Here is a 12,387-nt window from a genome sequence, read left to right on the forward strand (position 1 = left end):
AGTTTCTGGAATGTACTCGTATAATTAGAAAAACTAAATCGCAAAAGTGCTTTACATGTATAGTGGAGACTGCACATGTACATCTGTGATGAAATGAATTCTGGACTGGATATTTACAACTAAATATATTCCAAGAGACTGCAAAGTTTTGACAAAAGATGTAAGTTTGTTTTATTATTGTTAGAAGAATCAAAATTTGTAATATCAAATCTTCATTGATAAATGAATCTTTGTTCATTATGTCAACTTTGAATTACAGACAATTACAGACAGAACAGGTTCAAAGGTAACAAAGATTTTAAAATTAGATGTTTTACCTTTAATTCACTGATTATAATAATTAAGTTCAATTTCCAAAAAGCTTTTTGTGTGTGTATTTCTCTTATTTTCATAAATTGGTAACTATAAATGGCTTTGTTTCATAGATTGGTAACTATAAATGGCTTTGAGGGCATAAGTTCATTGAAACTGCAGATTTTTTTATGCTTTTATGGTGCAGGACATTATATATGTGGTTTTTTCCTCAATAATTTTGCTTGGAAAGTCTTTCCTTGAAATGGTTTTCTGAAAGAATACCTCTGTGCAATCCGAAATACATATAAACATATTGCAGTTGTCAACTGCGTGGGTTTGTATACCCCAAGAAAAAAAATTACTTTAGATTTTTCACTTGCTTTCGTTATTCACATGCCATGTTCTCTAACAAAGTTATTCATGTTTGACAAGTCGTCCAATCAAAATGTTCTTATTTATGGTAGAGATTATTTCAGATTATAGACAATTAACTTGGACCAATTAAGATATCAAAACAACTTAAGGATATGGTGTTTTGACAGCCCAATTAAGTGAGTAAATAGTCGACAATTGACCATGCAGACACACGCCTTAAGCCAGCTAATTTAAAACCACCTGTCGGACAGGTAGAATTTTATTCATTATCATATTCTGGGCACCTGTCACACGATCAGCTGACATAAATATGTTAACCTAGACAAGTAGAAGGTTGGTATTTTTATACGAAATATTTTGATAACCATGCATGTAAACATTTTTTACCTGTGTTATTTATAAAGTCAAAAGTTTGTGGTTGTATGTTTTGGTAACATATGAGTTTGGGTTTAAATGTATTTTGTTTTATGACTTATTAACAGCAAGTGTCATTTGAAGGTATGTTAGGTTTCGAATGCAGAAAAATTTAATTAAGCTGGAGTACTCAGAGAAAAAACACTGACCTGCAGACAGTACTTATATAAATATATATAGTAGCCTTAATTGCGGGACATTGCATGGGTTCAAACCCTGAAATAGGGCTATAGTGACAGTAATGTGTCATAGCCCCTAACTATTTCGTTTTTTTTTTTTTTTTTTTTTACATCTATTGTTTTATTTTCATGGAATAATATTTTTTTCTTCAAAATCACAGCTAGATTGTACTCACAGGTCCATCACTGGCTTTGCTAAATCAGTTGCTACCGTACATCATGCAGCGTTGATAAGATGAAACCTGCTTGCTATATGCTTCTTTGTCACCTGTTCCTATTGTCTATACTGTAATGTACATTAAAATCTAAAATAATGTGTATGTTATATAAATGTTCAGTGGATACCATAATTTGATTTATTCACATACATGTTGTAAAAAAGTTTATGAAACAAGTGAAGACAGGAGATATATTGTTCTAATTAATATATGCAGTGATTTTTACTATCTATAGTTTTGATATTGAATGACATATAAAAAATGAGATTTGAAATTGTTTATAAAGGAGCATAAAAAACAAGGCTGGTCTTATATAGAGCTTAATTCCTTAGTCCAAGATGGTAAATGTTTTCTACATGTAAACAATTGATTTACATGAAAACCTGTCTAGTACCAATACCTCTTCACTGCCTGCTTAATGAAGCCAGTTTCGTTTGGTACCAATTAGGGCCAATTTCCACACAGTATGACCTTCATTTAAGATTGATTATACACTAAGGTGGGTGGTAATAGAGTGTAACCAGTTCTGCCGAATATATCCAAAACACGTTCAGGAAAATTAAAAAAAAATATATATAAATAAATAAATTATCATCAAGTAACATTTTCTTAATCACTTTACCAAACTAAGTTGGCACATTATATGACTTTGATAATCTCTATAAACCTAGCTAATATTAAATGGCTCCTGACACATCTCCTTAAGATTTAAATCTAATACATGTAGCATAGCATTCATATTGATGTATAAATCTAGTGAATGAGCTATCTTCTGCAAAATACTAATTTAAAATCTATTTATTTGTGGAAGTTGAAAACTTATCAGATCCCAACAAGACATTGGTGTTTGTATGTATGTGTGTACATGAAGTAGGTAATTTATTTTCCTTTGACAAAATCTGCACTCACTCATAATGGGGTAGCATCAACATCGTGATAATCAGAGTAATAAGTAGACAGCCTCGTCGTAATAACTCCAGAAAAATAAAAGTTTAGAGTGGGGGCCATGTTGGGATGTTGCCAGTGTATATATATGCCTGGTTGTGTTATGAAGCGGATCAAATATTTCGTAAATAGATCACATTTACGGCGGTGTGCTGTATAAATAATCGAGAGAGGTGTAGGATATGTGGAGTCGTCGCCTTGTCTTGTTCTGACAATCTTCACCAGATAAGGACCCTAAATAGCCCCTTCAGGGATCTGATGTTTACAGAGGAGAGGAGAATTTCTCTAATTGTCGATATGTAGAGCTACACTAAGAGATCCGGATGTATCCGAACCCTCAGGTATCATGATATACAATGGGATCACTACAGGCTGCTGTGAGGACACTTCAAACATTTCCGAGATAAATCTAATACAATTTTGGCAACTGCGAATGTTGCCTGGCGGAATAGAGATTTAAGGACTATAAGCTTCAAAACTGTTCAGAGATCTGTAGTACATACAAAAGGATTTTCAGTTACTATGGATATATATATATATACTTACAGTGTATGGTGAAAAAGGACCTTTGAGATATATGTGTGTTATAGAATTTCTGTAACAAATACAGTATTACGTACCAACAGTGAGTTGTCGTGTGGAATAAAAATTAGGACAATTAACAGTCATAAAGAATAGATGTACATGTGTTCATCATGAAGGAACAATTAGAAACCTGCACATATATAAAGGCATAAAAAGTGTTTTCAGGGATGTACATATATACATACAATATTGGATTTAAGAAAAATGTAAGTATTTGGTACATAACAGTGGCATTATCCAGAGAAGTTTTGATGTGTGCTCAGTTTACAATGATGACCTGCTACCAGGCTATATAACAGTCAATACCTGTCAATTAATTACTTTATGGGTTTCCAACTCACAACACAGAGGTAGAGGGCTATACTGTTCTTTTAACTTACTACAGTAGTCGGCCCTTGTGGGCCTCAAAACACCAAGCATGACCTTGGTAAACATTTGGAATCTGACAGCTTGTTTTCTGTTTTGGTGCCCTCAAAAACAGTATGGTGCCACTGATAAAACTGTTGCTTTTATGCTAACCTCCTGATATTTTCTCCAGAGGTGACAAGGTCAGAATATGTTATTTGTTCCTCTTTATGTAGGTAGTAACCATGATAAATCTATACCATTTAGCACTACAGAGACAGGCTGTCTGGTAAGGCTGCCAAGTTACACCCAATTTGTTTGCACCACTCTAGCATATCCCTCTTAGATCTCCAGGAATGTCATCAGATCTTGATTCTTTGGATCCTTTTATTGAAGGACAGTGGGGTTTCATATTCCTTCTTGTAAATGCAAGATCTTTCAATCCCTTGGACGAAACACAGGTAAATAAATGTGGGGTCTCTGAATCCTTTTGGTGAATAAGATTGGGGTTTCTGAATCCCTTTGATGGATGAGAGTGGGGTCTCTGAATCCCTTTGATGAATGAGAGTGGGGTCTCTAAATCCCTTTGATGAATGAGAATGTGGTCTCTGAATCCCTTTGATGGATGAGAGTGGGGTCTCTGAATCCCTTTTATAAATGAAAGTGGGGTCTCTAAATCCCTTTGGTGAATGAGAGTGGGGTCTCTGAATCCCTTTGATGAATGAGAGTGGGGTCTCTGAATCCCTTTGATGAATGAGAGTGGGGTCTCTAAATCCCTTTGATGAATGAGAATGTGGTCTCTGAATCCCTTTGATGGATGAGAGTGGGGTCTCTGAATCCCTTTTATAAATGAAAGTGGGGTCTCTAAATCCCTTTGGTGAATGAGAGTGGGGTCACTGAATCCCTTTGGTGAATGAGCGTGGGGTCTCTGAATCCCTTTGATAAATGAAAGTGGGGTCTCTAAATCCCTTTGATGAATGAGATTGGGGTCTCTGAATCCCTTTGGTGAATGAGAGTGGGGTCTCTGAATCATTTTTGTGAATGAGAGTGGGGTTTCTGAAACCTTTGGGTGAATGAAATTGAGGTCTCTGAATCCTTTTGATGAATAAGAGTGGTATCTCTGAATTCCTTGTATGAATGACAGTAGGTTCTCTGAATTCCTTGTTAGTTTTAACCTTATCCTGCCTGTATGCTTCATGAATATACACATTTTGTATTACCTCATTTCTCTGTGTTTACCTGTGGCCTCATCTCTTGGTGAACTAAGATGTACTCTACCTTGAAATGTTTTGTTACTGATATCTGATCTTATAAACATATTCGTGTTTAGGATCATAATATTTAGCTGTGGAGACCTGATGTGCATACATATACCAGGTAATCTACAGTATAGTGTATTAACCTGTGATAGAGAGACATAAACCTGTCCAATTCTGTCCGGATTTCTCTCCTTTACTGGTGACCGATAATTCTGTTGGATTAGTTTATGGACAATTAAAGCTGTTGGCCAGTTCATGGCCTAGGTATATATGTGAGGAGTTCATTGTTTATGTTCCAAGGTGAAGATGGGGCGCCTGGACGTGTGGTAATGGGTATATACTTATCATCCCTGTATGTATATACAGACTGACCAGAGGTGATGGTGGTCAGAGTGAGACTGACCAGTCCAGAGGTGATTGTGGTCAATGTGATATCCCTGGTATTTACCTGTACTTTTGTCTGTAAAGAAGTGTGCAGGATGTTTTAATGAGAAGTTTGATACCTGTAGGAGAAGGGTAGGTGTCCATAGGTGCCTGTGTATATGTGTACATTGAAATAATTTTTAGAAGAACTTTAAGATATAAGAGTAGTACACAGAAGATATTGTGAGGTATATACTTATGCTGTACAGAAGTAACCTGATGTTGAGATTTCAGTCAATCATTATAAGGACTTATAACTATTGTACTTTTTACTGAATAGTACATGATCAGTATGGCCAGAAAAGGAAATTTTGATGTCTTGATCTGCCATGAAATTAAAAGAGCATATTATACCCTTGTCTGTCTTAATAAGATTGTCTTCTCCTATCTTGTCTCATCGTATTGTGTCTTAACCTGTTGTGTTGGAGATTAATAAGCTAAATGAAAAAAGATACCAACGAATGTACTAAACATTAACAAATGTTTATGATCTTATTGTTGGAAAGTCTGCAAATCTGGACAATATTTTGTGGGGCAGTAATAACATAATACACCATATTGCGTTTGTCACGATAGAGAAAATTAAACTTATCATTCTTACAAAGATTTACGATGGTAATATTGTGTATATAAGTCAGAGTTTGACCAGCTCTTAAAGGACAGGCTCGCCTTTGTTTAATTTTGTCATCATCGGGAGATTACAGGAAGTTTGTCACCAGAGTTCGTGTGTCGATGATCTTTCGGATCAATGTATGGGATGGGTCTATCTGGAGTTTTACAGGAAATGTGAAGGAATTATCGGATAGGTGAAAGGCCTGGACGAAGTATATATATATATAGTCTAAGGTCATCATCTCCCTGTAGGCTCCTACACGTCACTCCTTTATAGCCAGAAAAATAAAGGTCTGAGGTCATTTCTCCAAGGGGTGCCGTACCTTACCCCTACAGCTAGGAATTTCTAACTAGAAATCATTTTCTGTATTGACTGATAAGATTTTCATTATTTACTATTAGATGGCACAAGATTATATTTATGTCGGAACCAAACGTAACCGTTGTTCGGTCTGTGACCTTTCAATGTACATGTACGTTTTATCATACTATTATTGTCTTTGTTTTAATTTGTCATTCACCTTTCACTTTGGATATATGTATTTACAAACCTTTGTCCATAAATCACCAGGTGAATGGTAGAGGTTCTTACATTACGGTATATGCAGATAGAAACTTTAATATAAGAATTTGTTTGATCCAATTCTACAAATTATTACCAAAATCTTTATTAATGATACATGTGTACAAATTTTATTTGTAGAAATTTTTGATGGTTTGATTTAATTTATCAATTGTAACGCTTTTATTATTCATCTTTCACAGATTACAAACACCGCCATCATCCAAGTCTAATTACCCAGACTACCAAGTCGTCAATGTATCTGCGGAGCGTCTGGAACGTGACCTCACAGCCGAACTAAAATCAGACCCTTCGGAGCTACAACACTGGCCATGGTACCATGGTAACATATCGCGACAACACGCCGAGAAGATTGTGAATCGTGATGGAGATTTCCTTGTGAGAGACTGTATATCTCAGCCTGGTGATTTTGTGTTGACCACTGGGTGCCGTGGGGTACCGATACATTTTGTGATAAATTCGCAAATAACAGAAAGAAAAGATTCAAAGACACCAGATATATCGTATTTCTTTGAGGATGAGAAATTTGGTTCTGTTCAAGATCTCGTAGACTTTTACATGTCCCACAGGAAAGGGGTTACAAAGGCATCGGGAGCTGTGATAAAAAATCCTATTGGTCGAACCATGCCACTCAGCTACTACGACTCCAAATATGGTAATAAGGCCAGCCTGATCGGGGCTGCTGATTTTGCCTACACGCCCACACAGAGTCCCCATGCTAGTCCTTATAACAGCCCCAAGGTCAGTCCACGGGGCAGTCCCAAGTCCCGACACAGACGGCCAATACGGACTGGCAGTCAGCCTTTGTTGGACATTGTGGACAATGATGTACAGGATAATATGACAGGATCTAATATGGACCGATGTGACAGTCTTCCCAGCATTCCAAATAAATTTGGTAGCACATCGTTAAAAGGTTCTGTGTCATCGTCAAACCTTCCTCCATATCACGTAAGGTGTGGCAGTGAGCCGGTGTTGATGGACCCCGGACTTTTCGTCGTTAGTAATCGACAAGGACAGTATCTACAGATACCTCCTCCATCACCACGCCTGGCACCCTCTTCGTCAGACAGCAATCTCTCCAAACCCGCCCCTCCCAAACCCAGTCGTATACCATCCATCAAGTATAAACAACGCCCCAAAGTACAGGTGCGTAATCCCAATATGTACGAGGATGATAGAGACTACTCTGATTATAGCCAGGTGAAGGAAGCGCCCAGTTGGTTAGAAAAAAACAATTTATCAAATCAAAATAGAGCTTTTCCTGTGGACCAAAATGCCAATTTATCTGGAGATATACCTCTGAATGATTACGACAACAATTACAACTCAAAAACAATTCCTTATAATCAAAATCAGGAGAGAGTTTTAAACGGAAGTGTGACCTTGAATAGCACAGACAGTCAAAGGTCAAGGTTGTCATCCGACACCAAATTTTCATTTTTAGACAATCGTGACTACGCCATGGTTCCAGATACACCGACTAACAAAACGCCAACCAATAAAACGAGTGATAACAGTTTAGGAGATATAAATAGTACAGATATGGTAAATAGGACTAAATCTAGAACTATCTCCATACCAACAGACAAGGTCGGGTCTACGTTAAATATTTCAAAATATGCCAGTGACATTTTACCAGAGGAAAACAAACCACTGGAAACAGCAACGTTAGTGACAGTGAAAAGTTTGTTATTATCAACGGATCCGAGAATACTAGCATTACACATGACCAAAATTGACCTTGAAAGTCTGAAGGTCATTTGTGACTCTGACCTTGGGGTCGGCGTGGAGTCGGGTCTGGAACTGATGACACTTCCTCAAGGGAAACAACTCCGTCAGGATACAATAGAAAGGTTAGTACCTAAAAATAACATCAACGTTTCATTTCAATATTGATATTGTTTATAACCTTTTTGATTTTGAAATTAACATGAAGGATTAATGCCATGGTAAAGGGAGAATGTCAGATCTGCATAGGATTGGAGCATCCCAGGGAAAGGGGAGAAGTACAGATGACATAAATTTTAGGGTGGTATCACTGTAACTACACCATCATAAGGGTTAGATTCTTTATGTATAACAAAAGTATAGGCTTTTACTCGGCCAAGACTAAGTTACCTTGTACAATTGGAAACTGCTTTAGGGTATTCTTTTGTCAGAAGTTGTCACAAAACAGGAGAGAATAATTAACAAATTGGCTTTCTAACTCTACAGGGTTTAAGAATGCAAATTAAGACAAGTTGTCCAGTAAGTGACTTTTGCTCTTTATATGACATGTATAAAATACAAGGGAGTCCATTGAGGGGAGTACAATGTTAATTAATGACTTTAGCTGTTGATTGGATGTTAAGCAATATAAAACCATATCAAGTCAAATCCTAGAGAGAGTTATGGTGTACTGGGAATAGCATCAGTCATACGAAGAGCATTTGTTCATACATGATAAATAAATTATTTGTTTTACAAATGTTTAATACTGATTTCAATGAAATATTGAATCTAAGATTATTTACATGTGTTTTTCAGGTGTTACTGTTTAAAGTTATTCACAAGAACAACGATACTGACTTGTCAGAAGGTTACAGATCGAGCTAAGATGTTAAGCCAGTGGATAGAAATCGCGCTCCAGCTCAGGGTCACCCTTGGGAACCTGTTCGCGTTCTCTGCTGTTATGGAAGGGTTAGCTAGTATCCAGGTTAGTATAAGTCCATGTATGGTGCTTTACCACAAGTACTGTATGTCTCTGTATGTCTCATAATGTTCTACCAAAAGAAATATATTTGGTAATGTAATATTTGATTTGTTTCGATGTAATTTTTGACACAAAAAGTCAAGGTCACCTCCACAACCAATAGTGGGTTTTTTTTCGTTCCGATTTCCTTTAAATATAGCAACCTCAAGCACCTACTCCTAAAATTTAAAACTTGCCTTAGAAACCACCTCTGTATAGTGACCACCTGCTTTGTTAGAATATTTTCTTGGCCAATTTGGACAGTTTGACTGATCTATACAGACATATTTTGCATTGTCCTTAGCTTGATGTTTTAAACAGTGTTAACTGTAGATATATATATCATTAACAGCTAAAAAATTTGACTTCCATTACATAACAGATCATTGATTGACCTTTATTTACATACCTAACCCCTGATTGACCTTTATTTACATACCTGACCCCTGATTGACCTTTGGTTTTGTTACAGATACAGAGGCTGAGAGACACGTGGATGGTCCTGAGACAGAACCACACATCCAGTGCCTTTACCTTCGACACTAAACACAAGGCGGCACTCAAGTCGCTCAACGACGGCAGTGGTTTACTTCCCCTCCAGAATGTCAGCATACCTGATATTAGTTCTCTTGTGGTACTCTTAGAACGGGACGATGAATCATTGTTGGATTATCTCCCTTGGGAGAATAACGACCCTAATGCGGGATTAGACATTTTGTTGACACATCTGGATACGGCTCGTTTGATCACGGCCCAGGCGGGTCTGTACAGCGTGACGGGCCAGGCCCTGCTCAACGCCTTCACGCCGGACACCGAACTATTGGACATGTTCCGTACGGAGTTCCAGATGAAGCTGTTATGGGGCTCCAAGGGGGCCAGTGTAGAACGGACATTACGGCTAAATAAGTTTGAACAGTTATTGGCTGTTTTGTCAAACCGAGCGGAACCGCCGGGTGATGATGGAACAGAAGTGTGATGGAGGAGAGTGAAATTTGAAATGTTGTGTGATATTTTGAATATAGAGTGATTGGGAATGTGAGGGTGAATTTCTACAAAGAATTTGAGGTATTCATGGTGTTGAAAGAAATCTGACTTTGTGTGGAATGCTTTAAGATGTGTAATATTCCTTTGATCGAGTGATTTGAGTAATTTTGAGTGGTTAGTGTTTTACCAGTATTTTTACAAAGTCTTCCAGATTTTATGTGTAGGTGATGCTGGCTGATATAGATATACTACTGGGCCAGTCTACAGCAAAATGATACACAGAGGAACCTTGTTATCTCAAAGTCAGCAACACTAAAAAACAACTCACTCAGAGTAGTATAGCTTAATTAAGTTGAATATTTTTTAATTAGTGCAATGTTCAGTTGGGACCTACAAAATACAAGGAATTGGAATCTGAGATAACAAAATGTAAAGTATAATATGATACTCATATTAGCATAGGAAGATGATGAATTAATTAATCAGGATCGTGAATTAAGATAAATTGGTAAGGATACTACTTTTTACATGTATATCTATTTTAAAAGTGTTGTCTTTTTTTTTTAAATGTTGAAAACAATTATCTTTAAGGATCACAGAAATTATAAATTCTTGCATTGGTTTCTTTTGGTGACATTGATACCTCAATCAAGTTAAAAAGTCAAACAATTGAACACGTTAGCATGATGCTTGTTGAGTGCTGACTTGCCAAATCATACACAATAATAAAGTTCCTGTGTCCATGGATGATGTAAACCAATGATTGTTTCATGATTACAACTCTTCTCCCATACCTACAACTTGTATATATCATTTGATAAACAGTAATTAAATCAGGAATAATCTGTTTTAGGAAAAGCAATATGTTGATAAATGTATGCACATCATAAAAAAACAACAATAATACATTGACGAGGTCATTAATAATGTCACAAACATTTATTTTCCTACCCAGATTTCTGAGAGGTATAGCAGCTGACATAGTAATAAGATTGAAAAAAAATTATTTTGAGGAATAGGCCTTTATATTACTAATATTTTTATCAAAATAATATATAGCATTTTTAACTAATTGGAATATATAATTTGTGTTCAGGAAGTTGTATCTCAGATGTAATATTCCAAGTATAATACGGTTATATTTGTAACAGTTTTATTGAAAGAAGCATGCTTATATCTAAAGGATGATATTTATATAAAATCATCGAGTCATCATGTGCAGAAGAAGGTTAAAGAGATTGAGGGAAAGATTTTTTTGCTTGCCCCCTCAATTTCACTATCTAGCATTTTCAAAATTTATGCATTTAAGGAGGCATTTTAACATTTTTTATCCTATTTAAAATTATAAAAATTATAAGTTAAAATCTTATTTTTTTTTTTAATTTTTGAAATAATTTTCAATTTTACAGATAATACAGAAAAATATAGAGAACAGTTTAACATAATAACTTATTTTGTTACACCATGGAAGAATTTTTATTAAATTTTCATATAAGATATGTGTATGTTACTGATAACATATTTCTTGGATTTTCTACCAATTCTGTACTACGCAAAATACTCACAATCTGATAACTCTATAGGAGTTATCCCCCTTTGAATAATAAATCTATCTCCATGTATTGCCATTGACTTATGAACATAATGGAGAAAAGTTCTATTGAGCATTCATTGATATTTCTAAATTAAACGTCAATCTTCACTTTTGAATTCAAACCCTAAAATGATCATGAAATTTTGAGTTTGCCAATCTTTGGGTAAAATGCGTGATTTTGTAAGGAGTGTAAGATGCTATAAGGGAGTTGGGCCGAAAATTTTTAACCAACAGTATACATATGTATGTTATAGTATCAAGGATACTATAATATGTATATGTATACTGTTAGTTTAAAAAAATAGTGCCAGGTCCCTGTGTGTAAGATGCTATAAGGGAGTTGGGCCTATTTATAGACAGAAAATTACATTTAAAAAGGTATATAGATATTACATTGTATTTGCTTAACCCTGTCAACCCTTATTTTTAAATTGGGCTTTCCTTGTCTTATTATTAGGAGAGTTCAATTATGATACCAGGGGATGTTTGAAGAAGTAGCCATAATGGAAGCTTTAGTTTTGCTGATTTGTTAGTTTTGAAATTTACAATAAGAATGACTTAATATCAAGATTGACTAAATATAAAGATTATAACCCCATATTAATGCATGTTGTATATGTCTTATAGACCTGAAGATATTCTTTATACTCTATGTATGAGAATACTTAGGGCCTGGGAAACCCCCAAAAACTTACAGTGATAAATATTCAAACAAATAAAATTAATAAAAAGATATAAAACAACAACGTTTGCTTTGAGTCTTTATTTTAAAAATCTAGTGTTTTCTCATTTCAAGCTGTAAATTCATGACAAGTTCATGCTACAAGCATAAGATTTATCAAG

At 35.6% G+C, this 12,387-nt stretch overlaps 1 protein-coding gene across 13 annotated transcripts in view; it reads left to right on the plus strand.

The window, feature by feature from the left end:
- The window catches only part of LOC138321684 (breast cancer anti-estrogen resistance protein 3 homolog), a 75,441-nt gene extending 63,686 nt beyond the window's left edge, over nucleotides 1–11,755 (plus strand). For 10 of the 13 annotated variants that reach the window (XM_069265552.1, XM_069265557.1, XM_069265559.1 and 7 more), the window contains exons 5-8: nucleotides 260–286; nucleotides 6,415–8,088; nucleotides 8,762–8,930; nucleotides 9,439–11,755. In XM_069265552.1, coding sequence (XP_069121653.1) covers nucleotides 260–286; nucleotides 6,415–8,088; nucleotides 8,762–8,930; nucleotides 9,439–9,942 — 2,374 coding nt within the window. In that variant the 3' untranslated portion in view covers nucleotides 9,943–11,755. Of the gene's footprint in view, nucleotides 1–259; nucleotides 287–4,892; nucleotides 5,131–6,414; nucleotides 8,089–8,761; nucleotides 8,931–9,438 lie in introns of those variants that run through there. The other 3 variants (XM_069265554.1, XM_069265560.1, XM_069265565.1) reach the window with 2 other exon arrangements.
- The last annotated feature ends 632 nt before the right edge of the window (nucleotides 11,756–12,387 follow it).

Source organism: Argopecten irradians, chromosome 4, assembly GCF_041381155.1.
Source record: "Argopecten irradians isolate NY chromosome 4, Ai_NY, whole genome shotgun sequence".
Lineage (NCBI taxonomy): Eukaryota > Metazoa > Mollusca > Bivalvia > Pectinida > Pectinidae > Argopecten > Argopecten irradians.